The following is a 22585-nucleotide window of genomic DNA, read 5'->3' as shown; positions in this document are numbered from 1 at the left end:
ACCTTATGAAATTGAAAATTATTGATTTTTCAAACGTTCATAAGGCAAATCTTATTAATTTTGTCAGGTTATTTTTCTGAGTGTAGGGACGAATTGAACCGCCCAGTTAGCTTCGAGGTACGATGCTGATCTAACAAGCCAGTTGTGTTCGAATCTCGGCTAGCCGGTTTTTGTTAGATAAAATCAGTAGGATCGTTGCACTGACCCCGTAATTTTCCTGTACTCTAATAGCCGGCTGCGAAGTCTGTCGGTAAAGGATAATCTCTAGTGACGGTTAATGCTCATGACTTTGCTTTGACTTGAAAATTCAAGACTCTAGCTCCCAGAACGATCCTGTTTAACGGTCAATACTTTTTGGGAGTCATCAATATACAGTCTTTTCTTAGCGACTTTGACCACTATCTTGTCGTAAGATCCACGCAAGGTTATCGTGGTCGGCGAAGGCTCGCACTGAGAGGATGTTGCATTTCAACATCTAGCGGTTTACGGCATATGACGTTGCAGTCTTGATCAACGAATCGCAGAACTGCAGGAAAAAGGGAATAAGACGTAAGTAGGCTGTGGAGGATTCGCTATGGCGCCAACAACTACGAGCGAAGTGATAGGCACGACGTGGGGAAGACAATCACCCTTATTCTGCGAGTTACGTGACTCAATACAATTGTCACTCGAATTGAGGGCTGTCACCTAGGTGACAACCGTATCACCTAGGTAACAACCCCGTATCACCTAGGTGACAAAGCGAGTCACCTAGGTGACAAGGCGAGTCACCTATGTGACAAGGCGAGCCACCTACTGTGTTACCTGACTCACTGCGAAATGCGTTGTATTCGCGGGATCTGTTAGTTCGAAAGGTTTCGAAAAATATCGCCCTTGTATCGAAAATATCGTTAATATTGATCACTAAAAATAACGTACTTAAACGTTATATTTCATGTGCCAGTAGTACGCGATAATTGTATTGTGAAAGTGAATTGTTATTTATGCAACTTTTTACAAATTAAATGCAATAACAAAAGCACAACTTACAAAAAATCGTTTGTTATCGATATTAACTGCATATGCGTTATAAACGAATAAAGCGTATGGTTACGTTTTATTTCAATAATACGCATATTCGCAGTGAGTCAGGTAAAACAGTAGGTGACAATTGTCACCTCATTCGCGATGACTCCAAATTAGTTACGTCACTCGCCTCGCAGAATAAGGGTGAGTGTAACAGCTTGTTTGATGTCGAATGCCAGAAAATGACAGATGAGAAGAACCAGGCCAAGAGTCGCAAACTCACTGCGAATCACGTCAGAACAGAGAAACATGTAAATTTTCTGCGTATTACGTAACCAGCTGAACCAATCCCGAAGGTTGCCAACTCGCATAAACGCAAATTCTACAGAACGTTAATGCTCCCGATAACCCTTAACGGACATGAATCATGGACACTGAAGGAAAATGATCAATGCTTGGGGCTTCTGAGTGTAAAATTCTGCAATTGGTGAAAACGCTGTAGATCGCGTGTAAATAACAGTCTGTATCCGAGGGGCAAGACACTGTTGAAAATATATTAGTTTTTCCTATGGAAATATTTTTTCAACCTCAATATATTGACTTTTCCCACCCAGAATACCGTGGACCCCCGTTCGTTTGACCGTTTTTAATCTGAACACTTTTTAATTTGAACCCCGTTGGTTTGCACGACGTGCAAATTAAAAATGGTTCAAATGTCATTCTCAACATGACATCATTTGCTTATGCAGACAATGCACGTAAACAAGTTTGTTTGTACTGATCTAGCGTGTTTAATCTGTTTCACATTGCGTTTTCCCAACGATTAGTGTAGAAATCCAATCAGAGAATGAAATATTCGCTGCTTGCAACTGCCAACTGAATCAAACCATCAAAACAATAACAAAGAACAGGGCACCCAGTTCACACAAGTTCCAGCATATTTAGGGTTACCAATTGTTCAAATTAAAAACTAACCCCGTTAGTTTGCATGAGGAATCGTTCAAACGAACGGGGGTCCACTGTATTACCTAAAGCCCTATAAAGTTACATTTATTTATACATTTATAGGGCTTTAATAGGGCCTAATATATTAACACAGACAAACAGACATAACTCTTGGAAGAAAAATCAACAAAAATTATCGTACCTCACATTTAACCTGAACACTAGCACCATCTATGATCGACATTCCCAAATATTAAATAGCAATATGGGTGTCCCTCGAAGTAGCAAGTATTTTTTATGGGGAATTCCCCTTCTTTCGTCAAAAAGCGCCACTTTGACCAAAACGGAGACATTCCCAACTAAGCCCAAATTTGAAATGACGGTTTTATCGGTACGATGAATGGAAAACGAGTGTTATGTCTGTTTGTCTGTGATATTAATATATGATAATATTATGAAGTGTCTTGCCCCTCGTCTGTATCGCACTTTGTGCTCTTGATGTCTGCACCGTGAAGTGCTTGAGGCCTGCCATTGCCGATTTCGAGCACTACAGCGAGTGAAGTCTGACAATTGTACGGCGCAAAACAAATAAAAAATTTACTGAAAGATAATCGAATCGCCACTAGACATGTAACAAGTTTTAATTCAACCGATCAATCTGCGTATATTTTATACGAAAATTGATTTGATTCCAAAGTTGATCAACAATATTGCCGGGTAAACAAAACTTCCCTGATTGCATTTCGAAATTCCCTGATATTCCCTGATTTCCCGGATCCAAAAATGAATTCCCTGATTTTCCAGGTTTTTCCAGGAAATCGACACCCTGCGGGCAATACGCTGGTTGGTTCCATATTGTCGCCATCCATGGATGTTTATCCACCTTTTCGCGTGCTTAATGGCGGATAGTGGGCGCAACTTTTGGAAAATATTTAAATGCTTTTGGCAACTTTGCTAACGTACGCTTGACAGTTTTGCAAGGAGGAAAATGTCAACTTTACGTGAGCAGAGTTGCCAAAAGCATGTTATTTTTTCCGATAGTTGGACCCACTAGTCGTAAACCCTATAAATGTTTATCTTTGTAGGGCTTTAACTTGCCGCCATTAGACACGCGAAAAGGTCGACAGTCCGCAAAATTTTGACAATTTCACACCCCTGCTCTATTCTGCTTGAGTTTAAAACATTTATAGGGCTTTAGATGGCAGTCGTCGCCAGACTTTACATTTACAGGGCTTTAGTCTCAGTGGGTGACAACCAACCCATCGACATCTCTACACGGAAAACTGAAAGTACCCAATATTAAGTTCCTTCAACCCAATTCGTATCATGCGTGCAGGAAGCCAATTTTGGGTATTTTCAATATACCTAATATCAGGTAAAGGCTTTCAAATATAATTTTGAGTTAAAGTTATTTAATGTTGAGTTTGTTCATCTGAACTGTCTATTGAGTAAAATTTACTTAATGTTCAGTTCAAAATACTTACCATTGAGTTGAAGCATATAAACCATTCATTAGGTTAAATTTACTTACTGTTCGGTTAAAATTACCCAAAATATTGTAATGCTTTTTAACGAGCTATTGAGTAAAATCTACTTAATGTTCGGTTAAAATTACCCAACATTAAGTTTATGCTTGAAACTACATATTGAGTTAAAATTACTCAAAAAACGTAAATTGAACCCAAATTCGTCTACACGGAGCGAAAAAGCTCCAGTTTGTTTCAAACAAAATGATTGTTGTTTTAAGCCTCAATAAAATATTTTTATAACAACCTGAAAATATTGTTGTTTCCAAACGAGATTCTGTTTGAATCAAGTAAATAACAGTTTTGAATTAAAAGTAAAGTATTTTCAAATTTCAAGTTGACATTGATGTAACAATAAATATTTTCATTTCAATCATACATTTCAGTTTGAAACAAAACGAAATGTTTGTTTGTGCGTAAAACAACCATAAATATGGTTGAAACTACATTTTTATTCTCCGTGTATTTAAGTGTCAAACACGCGGAATTGATTATTGGGTTTTTAAAAGCAGTTTTTATACCGTGGACCCCCGTTCGTTTGAACGATTACTCATGCAAACTAACGGGGTTAATTTTTAATTTGAACAACTGGTAACCCTTAATATGCAGAAACTTGTGTGAACTGGTCGCCCTGCTCTTTGTTATTGCTTTGTTGGTTTGATTTGTTTGCAGTTGCTAGCAACGAATTTTCATTCTGCGATCGGATTTCTATCATAATCGTTGGGAAAACGGAATGTGAAACAAATTACACTCTCAAGGGAAGTACAATCAAATCGTGTTTATGTGCATTGTCTGCATAAGTAAATGATGTCATGTTGAGAATGACATTTGAACCATTTTTAATTTGCACGTCGTGCAAACCAGCGGGGTTCAAATTAAAAAGTGTTCAGATTAAAAACGGTCAAACGAACGGGGGTCCACGGTACTCAAAACAAAGGATATACTCACGAAAATGTATCATTGTGCTCTAGCTCTTAATGTCTGTCAGAACACAATGATAAATCCCAAAAATCAAAGACGCGCGTTTGAACCTTAAGCTGTATTTAAACGTTTTTTTGTTCATTTTCTTCTCTTAGATAAAATTGGATAAAATCTGGTCAAATCAGCGATTATTTCCGGAGTGATTCGCGATTGGGGCTCCACTGGCAAATTGTAAACAAATCGTTTTATTACACCATCAGCCTTAAAAAGACTGATAATATCCTTGGCAAGAATCCTTTCTTCTGTTTTAATCGTAAGAATTATTTAAAACAAGTTTTTAGTGATGGGCGATAGAAGTGTTTAATCAAAACAAAAGACAATTTGCAGTTTAGCCCCTTGCATTGTTATGAAGTGACAGGTTTATTTGCAAATCGTTTTGTAAACAGGCGATAGCAAAGAGCGAAACTGCATTGTTTTCAAAACACAGGCGCATTGTAAACAGGCGAAACTAAATTAAGAAATCATAACAAGGCGAAACAAGGCTGGGCGAATCTCATTGTCAAAATGCTTTGAGGCTCATTCCAAGGGGTTCAACTATAAAACTTAGATTTTGAGCTTGAATGCACAAATTTTATGCAGTATTGTTGTGAAATTATAAGATTGATTTATTCTACACAAATTTATGTCTTTAACCTTGATTTTTGTAACTTTTATTTAAATTAAGACTTGAAAATGTACTGGCAAATCATCAGTGATATTCCTCATTGTTTACACTTTGTTAGTTGCGCCCTTATCGCGAATCACTCCGGATTTATATTACATTGTTTTTACATTTTAAATTATTTCTACTTATACTTATACGCAAGAACTCATATTTGAGTAGATGGAATGAACCAAGACTGTTGAAGAACTGATGATAAAGATAACGAAAAAGTTCGGACTCATTCGAAAAGCAACAATCGTGAGATAGGTAAATTTATTTTATAAATGATACGAGTAACGAGTGATTTTTAGAATGATTAACTTCGTCAGTGAAGTTTGATGCTGATCAACGCTGCTGCTACGAGAAGAATCATTGGTGTTAGAATTGGTAAAGGGTGATTTGATACTTGCGCATTTTATCTCAACCCCTAGATACTACCCAGGTAACCAATAAGCATTTCCAATGCAATTAAATGCAAGCCAATAAACATTTAAGTTGGCCTAAATGCTATTTTGGCAAAATATGCGGCTACTTTACTGCTAGCCCTCTTATAGTGCTGACAATGCTTATTTGCAGCTAGTTACCGACAAGAAAAATTTAAATAGAATTGTGGATGCCAATTTACAACAATTATGCAAGCAAAAGGCTGATAAACAGCAACATGCAGTATAAAACGCAAGGGATGCTAATAAACGATTGATTTACTGCTTATACTAATGCTTATTGGATACCTGGGTATTAAACATTGTTCACCATCACCTGCACCACATTGGAGTGGCTGTAATCCCAAAAACAGATAGACTGTGGCCCCTGTAGACAAGCTCGATTGCATCGGTATAGTTCTGAATGCCTATCATGCTATCATGATTGTCCAGCTGATCCAGCAAACAGTGACCTGGTATGATTGTGCCCAACCAGTGATGCTTGAAGGCACCGGATTTCTAGAAGTGAAAGGAAAAATCGATTAATCAGCCATGTAATTAGACAAGTAATTTTTTTCTTTTAGATTTTACTGTAAAACCTAAATTAATCCACCTAGCGGTGTTAGCTGGCCTTTCTACTACAATAATTGTTTTATAATTTCTCAGTATATGAATATTTATATAATTCAGTTACTGGTTATTAAAAAGTTGTTGAAGTCTTTATTGTGCCTGGTAGTTGAATATGGATTATTTTTCCTAAAGCCTATGTGTATAACAGAACGAAACAGCAACATTGCCATTGTTGCCCTTCCTCTTTCTTGCCACAGTGATTTCAGCATTTTTTTTTAGCGAATAGGGAAATCTGCTATCAGACACCTGAGAAGACAACTCAGGGAGTGGGGTTTGGTATCCCGACCCCCCTACTGGGGCGTGAGGATCCAGACCCACTAAAACCCTACTCGAGTCTCCAACCTCAATCCTCCCTGGCACCACCTTATCGGTATTACTTCAGGGAGGGGCTATTGTGCTTAACGCACACTCTTAGATAACTACTGGACTATGGTAGTTAGGCTGTTTATTCGCCGTTGATCGGCTTTCCAGCGGTTTTGTAGCTCAAGTACGATCTGGGTAGCAGCCGCATTGACCGCTCCCCAGACGTCCGAGCTAGAACACATCCTTTGGACTAAGTTATCCGGAGTAGTGTCCTGTCCGCTTACTGCCATCATGCTGCTTCTCACGCCCGCGAAACGAGGGCATATGAAGAAAGCAAGTTCTGCAGTTTCCTCAACGTCCACGCATTCGGGACACGCGGGGGACTCCGCCTGCCCAAATTTGTGCAGATACTGTCTAAAACAACCATGCCCTGACAGAATTTGTGTCAGGTGGAAGTTGACATCGCCGTGGCGCCTGTTGACCCATCCGGCTAGTTCCGGGAAAAGTCGGTGTGTCTACCGGCCTTTTGTGGAATTAGACCATGCCCCCTGCCATGTCATCATCGAGGCCGATCTTGTGGTGCTCCGTATGCCTCTAGTTCCACGTGATTTCAGCATGTCGCAGTTTGATCGCGGTTCTGTGCAGTCGCACTTTCAAATTTGTCAAAATGAACAGATAAGCGCTACAAGTTTGACGTGGTCGCCACTACAGACGGTAGATAAAGTCACGGGCAGCTTCATAACGAGGCCGCCTTTGATGCTATTAAGTGTAACGTGTCGTTGAAGCGCGCGCGTTCGTGCGCTCGTTTGCATTAACGTGCGCGATTCGATATAAAAATTGATAGCTTCTAGAGTTTTCATTTCTCCATTTCCATACTTTGCATGCTTCTTCAAGAAAGATCAACAAATATTTTAAAATAAAAAAAAATCGAGAAAAAAAGTTCCAACTTTGAAAAAATTGCAATTGTTTATAAAAATTCACTATTTAACTATTGAAAAACAATCGACAACAAAACAATTCCCACTTTCTTAGCCAGATAAAATAAAACAGATAGCAATATTCGCCGTGATTGTATAACATTTCGCCGAATACCATTTCGCGAAAAACCTTCTTGTACCGTTTCACGGAAAACCTTTTTGTAGAATGTATCATTTCGCAAGGTACTTGCTGTCGGTCGTTCGGACCCAACTGAAGGAAAACAATCGAGGTTAGTAGACCTAGAAAAACAAGTAAACCTAGACAGTGGTGATTTCTGAGGCGGGCTGCCCCCCCCCCACCCTCCCCCCCACAGTGACCGGCGCTTTCTACGGCGGGTCGCCAGCGACACTCGCCATGAATCATCTAATGTTACTGTAAGTAGTTTTTGGTGGTCTTGTTATTGATTAACCCATTTCCTCCCAGCGTTGCGAATAGGGTTGCCAAGTGGTCGGTTTTTGGCCGGCCCGGCCGGTTTTTCACCAGCAAAGCCGGTGGCCGGTCAATCCTGCAAAAAAGCCGGTTTTCCGACATAGGAAGCCGGATTGGTACTTTTTTCCTGATTTGTTGAATTTTCTGATAAATTTATTAGCAATCCTGAGCAGTGGATCATTGAAGATAGCCAGTTTTGCAGTGACAATACTTTGCTTCTGGCGGTAATATACATTAAATTGTCCATCAGCACCAGAAGCAACTAGTTGTCTTCTAGTATCTTCAATAATCCATGCAATGTTCGTTGTGGTTTCGATTCCACGACTACCGCATAATTACCGCACACGCACATTACACATTCCAGGCAAATCCTCTAGTAATATGCTGCCACAACCCCCCGCAATTTTTGAAGGCAGGACCGACCGGCCGGTTTTTGAAATTTTCGGACTTGGCAACCCTAGTTGCGAAAACGCAACGCACTTTCATTTGATTCTAGAGAAGGCCCTGTTTAAGATATCAACATGGACCCTCAAAAACAAAGATAGATTGGAAAAAAATCTAATCGACCTGTTTTTGCTCAAAGGTCAGATGTTACATGTAACATAATTACAGCTGTGACAAAACAACAGGTTTTGCTATTTTTCAGACAGTTAAGGAAAAATGCTCGTATAACTTGATTTTACCTCTATTTACGTCTGACCTATTAATCAGTGTTAGTAAGAATCGGTTGCTTGCCAATAAACATTTTGTTTCATAATTTTGATTACTTTTGTAATTTTATGAAAGGCTCTAAGCTTTGCGTTGCGAAAACGCAACGCTAGGAAGAAACGATATTCAAAATTTGCAACGGGAACGTTTTTTTTCGTTCGTTCGCTGCAGATGTTTCATTTGAAGTCGTTGCTTTTTAGTAAACAAATGAATGTAAATCTTATCTTTCGCTTGTTCTAAATATCCCGGAAACATAAAAATCCCAAGTTTGATTTAACGGTAAAAAAGTATGAAGTATTTATATGCATAATGATGAAGGTATGCAAAAACGGTATACGCTTAACGCCCAGCGTTGCGTTTTCGCAACGTAGCGTTGCGGAACACAGGGTCAAAATTAAAATACATAAAAAGACATGCTTTTTCTTAGTTGACCTAAAAGAGAATTTTCCTGAAAGTTTCAACTTTCTAACCCTGCTGGGAAAAGTGTGGGGTTAATGTTAATGTTTTATGGTTAATGTTTTATGGAAGTCTAAATATCTCGAGTTCGATTAGTTTTTGAGTTACGTAAAAAATTCAGTTTTATTTGTGTTTATTTCACGCAGATCACCGAGCCCCACTCTACCCTCAATGTACCGCGATCCTGGTTCTATTTGCTTGATTAGTTCTCGAGTTATGAGGAAATTTGTATTTCATTTGTATAGGAGCCCCCCCCCCCTCCTAAAGTTGGTAGGGGTCCCAATTCATCATAGAAAAAATTTTTGTCTCCAAAAACACCCACGTGCCAAATTTGGTTCCATTTGCTTGATTAGTTCTCGAGTTATGAGGAAATTTGAATTTCGTTTGTATAGGAGCCCCCCTCTTAAAGTTGGGAGGGGTCCTAATTCACCATAGAAAATATTCTTGCCCTCGAAAACTTTCACATGCCAAATTTGGTTTCATTTGCTTGATTAGCTCTCGAGTTATGAGGAAATTTGGGTTTCATTTGTATAGGAGCCCCCCCTCCTAAAGTGAGGAAGGGTCCCAGTTCATCATAGAAAAAAATTTTGTCTCCAAAAACACCCACGTGTCAAATTTGGTTCCATTTGCTTGATTAGATCTCGAGTTATGAGGAAAATTGTGTTTCTTTGGTACAGGAGCCCCCCCCCCTCTTAAAGTGGGGAGGGGTCCTAATTTACTATAGAAAATATTCTTGCCCTCGAAAACCTTCACATGCCAAATTTGGTTCCATTTGCTTGATTAGTTCTCGAGTTATGAGGAAATTTGTATGGAAGCCCCCCCTTTTAAAGAGGAGAGGAGTTATAATTCCCCTTATAAAGAGGGGAGGGGTCTCAATTTACCATAGAATAAATTCTTGTCACCGGAAACACCCACATGCCAAATTTTGTTCTATTTGCTTGATTAGTTGTCGAGTTATGCAGAAATTTGTGTTTTATTTGTATGGGAGCGCCCCCCCCATCTTAGAGGGTGAGGGGTCTGTAACTATCATAAGAACCTTCCCTGGCCCCCAAAACCCTTGCATGCAAATCTTATCTTATCAAATCTTTTCCACTGAAAAAATGCCATTTTATGAAAATTCAGAATATATTTTAAAAGCCACACATAGATGATTTTTTGTTGTATGTTGGATCCCACCAGCAGTTGTATATAATTTGGACACTTACAGCGAAATCCAGTGGAAGTGTGCACCTTATGTACAGTTGCTGATGGAGTACAAAATACGTTGGTTACCCTAGTTTTCGAATTAATCCGTATTAATTATAAAAATAAAGAGAAGAAAGCTGAACCCTTTCCAAAAGTTAGTCTAGACCAATTTTGGAAAAACTAAGTATGCAGTCTCTTATTTACATGAACTCCTTAAACACACAAAAGTTTTATTGAAATCTGAGAGGGTCATGCTAATCCCTGGTTGAGTTTGCGTGAATTCCGTCTTCTATTTTCATTTTCATAGTGATACTCAGTATAAAAAATCAGACGTAGTTCTCCGTCAAAAATATTGTGGGCGCGGATGCGATTGGATTCGAACCCGGTTGCATTCCAGATTGGAAGATCCAGGAAGCGGTAAAATCATGTGAGGGGACATGTTTTGTTTTCAAAGAAGTTCCAACATTACTCTATGTACTTCGTGCTATATTATATGATAAAACCGCAGATGCTTTATGACTGTTTGTATATGAATTCACGCTTATTTCCATAAAAAATATTCCATCTAAATTATAGTATTTTGAAACTAGCTTACCTCGCGATTCGATCCCCAGTTTGGTATGCTGTTGAGGTTCATAATTAGCTACATGAGTCGGTACAAAAACGTCCGGTTGTCTCGATGATCCATCTTAGCCATGAGAAGGTTGACACTGTTGTTCCATTTGCTGCTGTTGATAATTTCATCATCCTTAAGCTGTCCTTCAGAAAATAAAGTTTTAAAATCGACAGCTTTACACATAAATTACTCACTTACCAATTTCGAACACTCGTTACAGCATAGCACAGCACAGAAAAACAAAACCGCGAACGTTATGCTGCCACCATGGATAAAACGAATCACGAAATAAAACGATCCGCACCATCAACAAAGCACGCCGCTACAGTTCAACATATTTTCATCCAACGTTAGGTACAATCTACTCAACGTTAAGTTGGAGTGTAGTACTCAACATTGCATATGCGCATATTACCGTTTTATTATTGCGGTTATTTACATAAATTTTCATCCTGTTGCGGCGGTAACCCGCATCGTCAATCACCGCAACGAGAACAAGGAAAGGTGGCCAAATATTTTTTGGTTTATATGTGCAATTGTTACTGATGCTTTAGCAACTAAAACTACATAAAAAAAACTTCTTTTAGCCTCTTACATTCAAAAATCTGTATTATATAAATTCATTGAATATCATAAGTATAAAAATTGGTGTAAATTGTAACAAAATTTAAGAAGTATGGAATGGTGATGCAAATATCTAAACAATAGAAATTAATCTATTTGTATGGCAGCTCTGAACAAAAGCACATCCTTCAATATTTGGCAAGCTCAGCATTGGGCGATAATGTATCGATATAACTGGTATCGACATTTGTGGACGAAATCTCGATAAAGATTTTTTCGAAATAGTTAATTTTGGCATGCATATAAATAAATACAACAGCTCTGTAAATGTTAACACGTTATACGGAGTGTTATAAAATAAATGTTAAATGCAGATCGTCCCGTGATGCGAGCAATTTTGCTGATTATGCTTACAGCTGCGTATACGTATCGATGTGTGAAAAATATCGATATTCAATTAACGAAAATTCGTCAGCTTCGCTCAATACAGAATTATTTTGACAGCTTGCTATGAACTTTCCGAGAATGAAAAGATTTCTTGCAAAGCACAATAAGTAAATCTGACTCAATGTATACATATCAAAACTACCCAACGCTGAAGATGAATCAATAGTACCTAATTTTAGGTTACTTAAACTTAGCTGTTGGGTACCTTTGGTTTTCCGTGTATATCGAACTGCAGTAAACGTCAGCGACAGCATGTCCGGGGCTCAAAATTTGACAGCGGGCCCAAATCAGACTGCTGGCAGTTGAGTGAAACGCAGTGCTGACATGTTATCTCATTTTCGCACACACGAGATGTTGGCGGCGAAAACATGGTTGTCTGCCGATGGGGTGGTGACAACCGTGACAACGGTGACACATCAACGGATACAATACAGCTAGAGTGACTATATACAGAGTGGCGACAATGTCAAAATTGGAATGATAATTATCTGTCAGTGTCATTCCAATCGAGCAGACGACCTATCCAACGCGTATGCAGGAAAGAGAAAGAAAAACCTTGGAAAAACCGCATTGCATACATTTGGGATGACTTGTCGCCACTCTGTATATAGTCACTCTAAATACAGCAATAAAAAAAACTTGACGTTGACAGTCGCGAAAAATAATATATTTTGTCAACATACTTGAAAATTTTACTTTAGGTATATTTTTAATAAAATATAAAGTAATAGATTTTTAATGGAAGACCAGAGTGATAGCATGTACCGTTTCAAATGGTTTATGTCATTATCTAGAAGACGATCGCCAAGAATGGATCTATACAAGGAAAATAACAGTGCTGATAAGCTAGCAAATAATAACAACGGAATGTTTTTCACCCTTCGGAAGCGTTTTCAAACAAAACTTACTTCTATTAAAGTGAAAGCATATGAGCCTAAAATAGTTTCAATCCAAAATGATAGCAGCAATCCTCCAGAAAGCGATCGAACAACAAACAATTCATTTGCCACCAATAATGACTTTGCTCGTATCGTGATTGAAAGGCACAGTCAAAACCCTATCCGATTTTCATCTCCAGACACAGATTCACCGGAAAGAGAATTTTCAACAATATTCACATCTACGTCGAATACGGATTCACCAGCTACTACAGTTTTTCGACCTGAATTAAATGTTGAAGTTGCTTCTAGCTTAGATACAATGATGGAGGAGATGAGAAATGATCTGCTCAAATATGGTTGGTATTGGGGTAAATTAACACGCGCAGCTGCCCAGAAACGTCTTGCTAGACAAGATAATGGAACTTTCCTAGTCCGTGATTCGCAGACGGAAAAGTATCAGTTTACCGTGAGTTTTCGCAGTTCGGGAATTACATTACATTGTCGAATTGATTACAAGAACAAATATTGGTTAGTTTCAAACCACTTAGCTCGTTTTTTGTTAACTAACCCATTTTATTATTACTATTATGACAGGTCTTTTTCGGGTTTGACGACGCCCACCCAGTGTGAAACTATGATTGATTTGATTGAAGATACTATGAAAAAATCTGAGTTTGGGATTATTGGTTTTGTAAAGCAAACATCACCTCTGACTCCACCGTTTCCTGTGCGACTAACGAAACCAATCAATAGATTTTATGAAGTTTCCTCACTGCAACATTTGTGCAGATTTATTATCCGACAAAGAATCGATTCAAAAAATATTATCTATTTGCCACTGCCTAGTAAACTCAAAGAATATATTGATGAAAATTTTCATGATATATAAATATAGTTTTTGCCTAAGAGACGTTAAAAGACTAAATACCCTCTTGCATTGCATGGCAAAAACGCTTGACACAATTATGAAAAGGATTGATTGCGCAACTTCGTTATGAATGATGATTAGTTTTACTACTAAAATAGCAAGGAAATAGTTTAACTTAATGATTTAATCAAACCCATTAAGACTTTGAATCTTAACCAAAATTTGGTTTATTATATAATAAGATCAGTCTTGTTATATTTGTTGTATTTTTTCGTACATATTTCAAATAAATCATTTGGCATTCTAGCTTTTTTAATTGTGCTCACACATTGTATGTAAGGGAATATTCGGATACCATGACTGTTCGGGAATTTAGAAAGAAATGCACCACCGTTTTTGTAGCAGCTTTAATGCAGCTCAAACTGCAAAGTTTTATAAATTTAATTACTTCATATCATTACATCATTACAAGTTTTACTCACAATTTGATAGTTTCTCTTCGCCTCTTGCACGAGCTCAAGCTACCAACTACTGAAAACTTTATTCCGACACTAGTCTAGAGCATAAATATTGCTTTTAGCCTATTAATTAATTGTACATAACTCGCATAACTAGTTACAATTCTAGTCACAACTATATCCATAATTCTCGTCGCTTTTAGTCACTAGTTTAAGGAATTTTTTAATCTGTTTGTGCCGTCTTTCAGTATCCACTAACCTAAATGTAAGTAGCCAATTAAATCACTATTTTTAACCGTTTATATAATTTTACCATTCACTAAAATGTACAACGGTTGTATTCGTACACACGATCTACAATTGCGGTAGAGAACTTTTCAACGATAGTTTTTAACTTCTAAAAATCCAAATTGTGCAACGCTATCAAACTGTTTTATTTAGGGGAATTGTGTATAACGTGCCCCTTCTGGCCAAGTGCCCCCCTTTGTTTTTTCCTAAACAAGCGAAATTAAAATGCAAAACCACCCAGAAACCATAGTATTTGATGGAACTAGCTGTCGTGTCCGTCGGTTATTTTCAAGCGAGTCCTCCGGAATACGGAACAACGTCCGCCAGTCTACGTTTGTCCAAAAACTGACTCTTGTTTAGAGCATGCTATATCATGCCACAGACAGTATGCGTAAGCAGGGATGCCAAATGATTTTTTGAAAAGTCTTCACAAATCAAGAAAAATGTCTTCATTTGTCTTCTTCCGGCTTTCCAGATTTTTTTTACCCATTTGAATTGCATGGTGAAGACATGGAAGACATGTCTGCAAGTGAAGACATTTCAAAATAAAAGTTTTCTTTGTAACAAAAATGTCTTAAAAATGAAGACATGTCTTCACTTCTGGCATCTCTGTGCGTAAGTCTCATGTTGAACGATTCATTTCTCTCCTTGTCTCTTATCGTTCGTATGATGGTATTCTTCCCACAGAGAACAGATTAACAGGCTCCAATCAGGGGGGATCTATTGCTGTCAGATTCCATACATGTGTGCGTTACCGCAGATGGTGTTTGGTCCATGACGTTTGTACTGTCATGGACCAAACGGCGTGTGATTGATTTCGAGCCAAGGGACTCGCAACTCTATTTTTGTCTGCTGCAGTTGACAGAAACTCAAACCCAAACACGCAGCGCAATTGTCGTTTGTATTGTTTTGATCCCGATAATAGATTTATCTGCTTTTTAGCGTAAATAAAACAAACTAATAAACTTTTCGGAAGCTACATATACAGGTAAGAGCAGCAAATCGGTAAGAAAAAAAGTAGCAAGAGCGGCATTGAAAATTATGGTCACCTGCCTGCCCCTTCACATGTGAGTTTCACAATTCCTTACCGATAGATCCCCCCTGGCTCCAATAGATCATTTTGCGATGACGTCATTTTGCCGTCAAAGGACACCACTTGGTGGTTTGTTTACATGTTTTTTGTCACATCCAGCAGTTTCGATTTGAAATTTCGTGAAGGATTACTGCATCAATTTCTGTAAAACGCATGTAAGGCACTTTCTCTTCAATAAAAACTATAAATTTCTATCATTATCTGCCGGACAAAGATAGAAAACTCAATTCAAAATTTAACACCACGTAAACAAACCACCAAGTGCTGTCAAAAAAGTGTGGTTAGGAGCTCCCGTGTAATGATCTATGAAGTAATCGATTTTTTGCACCCCGCTGTCACAAATGTCATTCCCATACATTTTTCGTGTAGCCAACATCTCATCTAGCCTAGAGTGACTATATACAGAGTGGCGACAAGTCATCCCAAATGTATGCAATGCGGGTTTTCCAAGGTTTTTCTTTCTCTTTCCTGCATGCGCGTTGGATAGGTCGTCTGCTCGATTGGAATGACACTGACAGATAATTATCATTCCAATTTTGACATTGTCGCCACTCTGTATATAGTCACTCTAATCTAGCCCACAACAAACTTTGCCTCGGACAAAATGTATTTGTGAGTAGCCCGCTCTAACTTCAGCCTCGGATGAATCAGTATTGGTAAGCTCCCGAACAAAGTTACTTTTTTGCTTTTTTTCTTTTTGTGTCGGACGTGTAGGAAGCGTAAAAAGATGTTAGCTACTTCTTTACCCTTCAGTTTCATACGCCTGATTTTTTGTGTGTAAAATCTGTCGGTAGCGCCCTCCAGAAATAGTTTGCTAAACGCATGAAAAAATATGCATGTACCTTTATCAATATTTCTTTGTGCTGGAGTTACATAGCAGCGATGGCAGCGACATCAAGGTTTAGTTTGCTATTTACTTATTGGCGGAACTAGGGGGGGGGGGCTAGGGGGGGCTAAGCCCTCCCTAGAAAAGATTTAGCCCCCCCTAGAAAAGCTGATCAAGTTTTTTAATTTTTGAAAACTTCAAAGTAAAGTTTATTTGCATGACTGTTAAGAGATTCCAGGCATTAATGTGCATTAAATTTTAATATGCCGACGAAATAAAACGGTTGAAAAAAATTCCGGGGGCTATAACCCCCCTAGAAATGAGCGCTAGTTCCGCCAATGCACTTACTGCTCGAGGGGTCTATTGAAGGATTACTCGTAGATTACATGAAAACCTTTTACACACTTTTTGTCAATTACCTAGTAGTCGGTTCTCTGTGATTGCAGTTTCGTGGTTCCGTCACAGAGAACAGATTAACAGGCTCGAAGGAAGTAATCGATTTTTTGTGTGTAAAATCTGTCGGTAGCGCCCTCCAGAAATAGTTTGCCAAACGCATCAAAAAATATCCATGTACCTTTATCAATATTTCTTTGTGCTGGAGTTACATACACACAGAAAAATTTCATGGTAAATTCTACCATTTTAGGGGTAAGCTTGACCAGAAAAGTATGGTGGTTTTCAACCGACTGGGAAAACTGGTCTAGACAACATTTTCATGGTTATTTCGACTATAAGCTTGAACAATGGACGCATGGTACGGTTGACCACGCATAGTAGGCATAACTATAATCTGTATACCATAAAATTGTCATCATTACAATGTTTTAGTTACCTTAACCACTTTTTGTATAGTTTTACTGACAAGAAAATAGTCATCTTGGACAAAAAAATAAACGGAACTAGCTGGTTGCAGTGACAATTTTATGGTAAAAATGACCATGTATGGTTGGGACAACTATAATTTAAAACTATACAATTGTCATCATGACAATGGTTTTGTTATCATGACCAGGTTTTGTATGATATTGCTGACAAGAAAATAGTCATCTTAAACACGCAATGAACGGGACGAGTTGGTTGTCGTGACAATTTCGTGGTAAAAATGACGTTATTAACTATTGTTGAAATAACCATGAACGTAGTCATCTCAACTATAAATTTTATAGTTTTTATGATCATTCACGTTATACTTACTCCGAATGAATCAAACGAATCTTTTGCAATAAATGAATGTGGTGCACCTGCAGGTATACTTGCAGAGAAACTTTCAAGTATACTTGCAGATGCACCACATTCAATTATTGCAAAAGATTCATATGATTCTTTCGAAGTAAGCATAATGTGAACGGTAATATATAAATAAATTAGACGGATTTCTCATTATTTCACAATCCAAATAACAAACAATCGGTTATGTCTATACATATATATCGTAGATTACTATAATTTTAACAGGAATTTTACGTACGTTTTTGGTGTGGCTCTGCAGTGTAGGTTTGCTGACTGTGGTTACCTGCATTCCGAGTATAGATTCATCCGCGGCTAAAACCACAATTTGCGATGTTCAGCCTGCAGCAGAGCCGGTCAGATCTGGCATATTTAGCTGGAATATACTGAAGTGAAACCACTGGCTACCTATTAGTTTGAACTGCCTGAACATTAATCGAATGTGGCATAGACTTCACGTTATCCTATTTGGGATGAGAAGCGGTTTTAGACGTGTGCTAAACTAACACATACCAATATTTACCTCAAAGTTGTCGAGCCCGTGTAGCTACTACTCTAAAAATCCTTATCATGATGGCACATCCAATGACGCTCATCGGTTATTGGGACTTCGAATAAATTGGAAACATCTCCCGGGGGCATTATGCAGCAGAATCCTGTACGGATGGGAAAATCGATAATCCTGGAAATAGTTTTCTGGACATATGCCGTATTCTTGACTGCAGACAACACGTCTAACTTAAGCCTATCCATGATGCCAATTAACTTCAGGATAAGATTCTCCACCGTGCACCATGCATTGAAAATATTGTTATTTCAACTGTTATAAACGGCAAGCAAAGGTGATCTCCGTCAAGTGATTTACCAATTGGTTTCTGATCAATTTCATCAGAACAGGTTGGTACATTAGCATTTTATATATGTTCGGTTCTAAGGGAAAGTCTGTCATACGGCAATCTAATCATGCCGGCTGTCTTTCGTTGTCTAATGCAGATAAAGAGTGCAATAGGTCTGAAGCAGGCAACAGTAATTCAACTAGCGGAGCATCCATAAAATCAAACTGCAGGAAATCGTTAATTCCCAGCTGAAATATCATTGTGGTCAAATCGGTACGCTAAATTTTTGGAACCAGCATCGGAAGCGTTTTACGTTCCATTCTAGTTTTTGAGATGAAAACTTTTTGCTCAACAAATCCTGGATTAACCACATAATAAATACCATCGACTGTGAGCGATGTTTTCGTTATGTCCGTTCGTAGTGTGTCAGCAACTTGAATAACAGACGACTGAAATGAACAAAATTGAATAAACATTGAAATACGACAAAAATTAAATACTCACTTCGTTCGTTCGTTGGATATGCCGTAGTTTCGGGGTAGTTTAAAGGCCGGCCGAAATCTTCCGATCAAGTAGGACGTCATAACTGCTGGTAGAAGTAGATTTTACGATTGAAATATTTCAAAGTCTCGGAGTTGCTAATTGTGACTCTGATCGGTTTTAGAAGTCTATTGTGCTCCAGTGTCTGCTGACGGAAATAGTTTGACGATGGTCTAGCTCAGTGGTGGCCACGGTACAAGCATATTGCGGGCTAAATCAGATCTCCCCAATAGATCCGCGGCCCTAAATGACTTCTGACATTAATAAATTCAACCTATAGTGTCCGTCCGCCATCTATCAAACCAGTTCGCGGGCCGCAAAGGCCAAATTCAAGAGCCGCAGTTTGGCCATCACTGGTCTAGCTGGTGTTACATAGGATGTCATTTTGAATTATTCGACTGAAGGTACCGAAAGTGTAATCCTCAATTCCCGACACGAATCAGCCATCGTTGGCAGTTCCAGAACCTGCTTTTTGTTTGTACATGTGGCAGGATGTTCGAACTGGTTTGTCTGATCATCTGGATGCTACGCTTGTTCCGCACCTGCCACTCTACCGGTCAGGAAAAATATGTACTAACTTTTGATTCCTGTCGGTCTACTATATTGTCGCTTTCCTCTGTCGAAACGTATTTACTTCTGTTTTTTTTGCTGAAATATCCAGTAAAACACTGTACCTGGAAAACAACATATTAGCCTCAACCGTTTGAAACAGTCCTAATCGAGTTCATTGCTTGTCCTAAAAAGAGTTATTATGGTGTATTTGAAGATAATAAAAGATGATTTTTCTATTTCTTTACCTAAAGCACAAATGGTGCTTCCTGTAGTCCGTACGGTATGGAGTTATGATGACGGCGATTAAAACTTTGGATTGATTCTTTTTTTTTACTGGCCTAATAAAATAAAAAGTTTCACTGGCCTGTGGATTCCGATATAAAACATCTGTTGGTGAGCAAACCGTGATCATTGTATTGTATTTACGACGAATCAAGAAGATCTATGACGTGGATCTTGGACCCGGCAACAATACCGTTCGCACAATAGAGGCTAAATGTTGTGATTGCTGGATGGTGTTGGCTCATTCCTAGTTTTTGTAAAGAGCTGCAATCCGGTTATGTTCGATATTTCGGAAGCAAGTAACAGATGCAAATTTTCTTAAAAATATGTTGCGGAAAATATAAAGAAAAAGAAAATATTGTACCCAACAAATATTTTTGTTATATAACAACTTATCAGGCGTTTGCTACTCGGTATTAGCTATACAATGGTTTTAATAAGGTATACTATTAAACAAAAATGTTTGTTGGGTATACAGAAAAATGAATTTTGTCTGTTCTGCATGTGCCTTATAGACTAGGAAACTACTAAACCGATCGGAGTGAAAATTTGTATGCGGTTTTTAGGGCCAGGGAAGGTTCTTATTCTACTAGCTAGTGCTGCTAATGAAAATACGTCTGTGCCGCCCAGTTGTAAAGTTTGTACTTCCCAGTATGTATATTAAATAGCATATCCAAGAATCTATGTTTACTAGATCAACGGATAATAGAGTTTATAAATATTTTACTATACTACACAGGGTGGCTCCCATACAAATAAAACCCAAATTTTACACTCAAAATATTCTGCACATAACTAATGGTAAATTTCCATATGAAATCCCAGATGATTATCATGTGCCGCATATAAGCACAATTCGCCTAGAAATACACATAAGAATTATACGGATATAAAAAGTATGTGCAATTATACACATAAAAAATATACGTATATGAATAGTATGTGCAAAAGTTTCGCGTACCCATAAATTATAACTGTTTGGCATATAAAGTTCATTGACTGGGCACATTGCAAAAATCTATGTGTGGGACACATAGAAACTATACGAAAAGTTTTCTCAGTGTACATATCTCGAGAACCAATCAAGCAAATTGAACCAAATTTTGGATGAGGTGGGGTTTTCCCTTCTCTGGAAGGGGTTGTACTCACACAAATAAAGCGGATATTTTTGCAAAACTCAAAAACTAATTGAACTCGAGAAAAATTCTTCCATAAACATTAGTCAATATCAAGATCACTAAAAACTGCTTATATACACTAGATGATTCAGGGCGAGACGGCCGCAGGTCGCGAGTACTGCCGGCGGAAGCGCTGACCACTACGAGGGGGGGCAGTCCCCAGAGAAAACATCTCTGTCTAGGTTTGTTTTCCTAGGTCTACTGCCCTCTATTACTTTCCTTCAGTTGGGTCCGAACGAGCGACGGCGGGTAAGTGAGGATCGCACCCGCGAAATAGTACTTTTCGCTAAAAGGGTTTTCGCGAAATGGTATTCCGCTAACACTATATTCCGCATTATGGTCAACTGAGAATTGGTTTTCCGCGAAAATTCGGCGAAATGTTATATAATCACGGTGAATATTTAAATACTATTAGCTTTATTTTATCTGCCGTAATAATAATGGTGGGAGCAGCCACGTAGCCAGGGGGGCCTGGCGGCCTTGGTCCATCCCCCAAAATATTTTGGCTCACATTTTTATCGCGGCACTGCAAGAGATCTGTCACAAAGGCGAGAAGGTGTGGAGGATCCGTGGCGGTAAAGCCAAATTTTTCCAGAGCGTTGGAGCGATCGACGAGCTGGGAACGGGCTTCGTAGTATTGGGAAAAATGCAGGATCACGTAATGGACTGGAAAGCGATCAACGAGAGGATGTGTGTGTTGAGGATAAAAGGCCGTTTCTTCAACTACACCATCATAAACGAGCATTGTCCATACGAAGGTAGACCCGACGACGAGGAGGAAGCGTTCTATGTGCAGCTGCAGGCAACGTACGACAGCTGCACACGACAGGACATCAAGATCGTCATCGGCGATATGAACGCCCAGGTCGGCAGGGAAGCAATGTATAGACCGGTGATCGGGTCCCATAGCCTGCACACCGATACGAACGACAACGGCCAGCGATGCATGATCACCAGCGATGGTGATCAGAAGCACTTTCTTTTCCCACAAAGATATCCAAAAAGCCACCTGGAGATCACCTGACCAATGAACTTCGAACCAAATCGACCATATTCACATCGAGGGCCGGTTTTTCTCGAATATCACCAACGTACACTCCCTACGGGGTACGGATACCGACTCGGACAATTACCTAATAGCAGTACACGTGCGCTTAAAGCTAGATGCTTCGACTCTCGAAAACGGGTGGAGTATGATACGCTCGGCCGTCAACGGAGTCGCAACCTCGGCGCTAGGAGTGGAAACCTCGAACGGAACCAAAAAAGTGGTCTCTAGGAAACTCCGGTAATATACGTGGGAAAGGCGAGACCACACGAAGCCAGCTCCCCCTCGATCCAAAGTGTGTTCGGCTACTGGTAGTAAGAAAACTACGGCCTCCATGAGGCCAAACCTCCGGTAATTCCGTCTCTCCTAAATGCCAGTGAGCGGAAAAATCACAAAAATACAGTGCAGATAAACCTTCCACTTGCGAAAGCTGTTTCGGGCGTAATTTTCAGGAGGTTTATCGAACACGGTGTGGACCTGGCCCTGGGGTGACATTGCGATTCTCGTTTCGAGTGATTTTGGTTCGTTTCGACCACGTTAAATGAATGGGCGAAACGAACTAAAATCACTCGAAACGAAAATCGCAATACCACCCCTGATTCGAGAGCCCTGGGTCTACAAAGGAAGAATACAAGGTATTCAAACAAGAACATGTAAGTTCTTCTATGATGAC

At 39.0% G+C, this 22585-nt stretch overlaps 1 protein-coding gene across 1 annotated transcript; it reads left to right on the top strand.

Moving 5' to 3' along the window:
- Positions 1–12518: 12518 nt before the first annotated feature.
- On the top strand, positions 12519–13860 carry LOC128737586 (suppressor of cytokine signaling 6). The gene is made up of 2 exons (XM_053832258.1): positions 12519–13247; positions 13314–13860. The coding sequence occupies exons 1-2, from the start codon at positions 12577–12579 to the stop codon at positions 13606–13608; spliced, it is 966 nt and encodes a 321-aa protein (XP_053688233.1). The 5' UTR covers positions 12519–12576; the 3' UTR covers positions 13609–13860.
- The last annotated feature ends 8725 nt before the right edge of the window (positions 13861–22585 follow it).

Source organism: Sabethes cyaneus, chromosome 2 (assembly GCF_943734655.1).
Source record: "Sabethes cyaneus chromosome 2, idSabCyanKW18_F2, whole genome shotgun sequence".
NCBI classification, from domain to species: domain Eukaryota; kingdom Metazoa; phylum Arthropoda; class Insecta; order Diptera; family Culicidae; genus Sabethes; species Sabethes cyaneus.
Note: the sequence above shows the minus strand (reverse complement) of the source record. Positions and strands in the feature narration are given on the sequence as shown.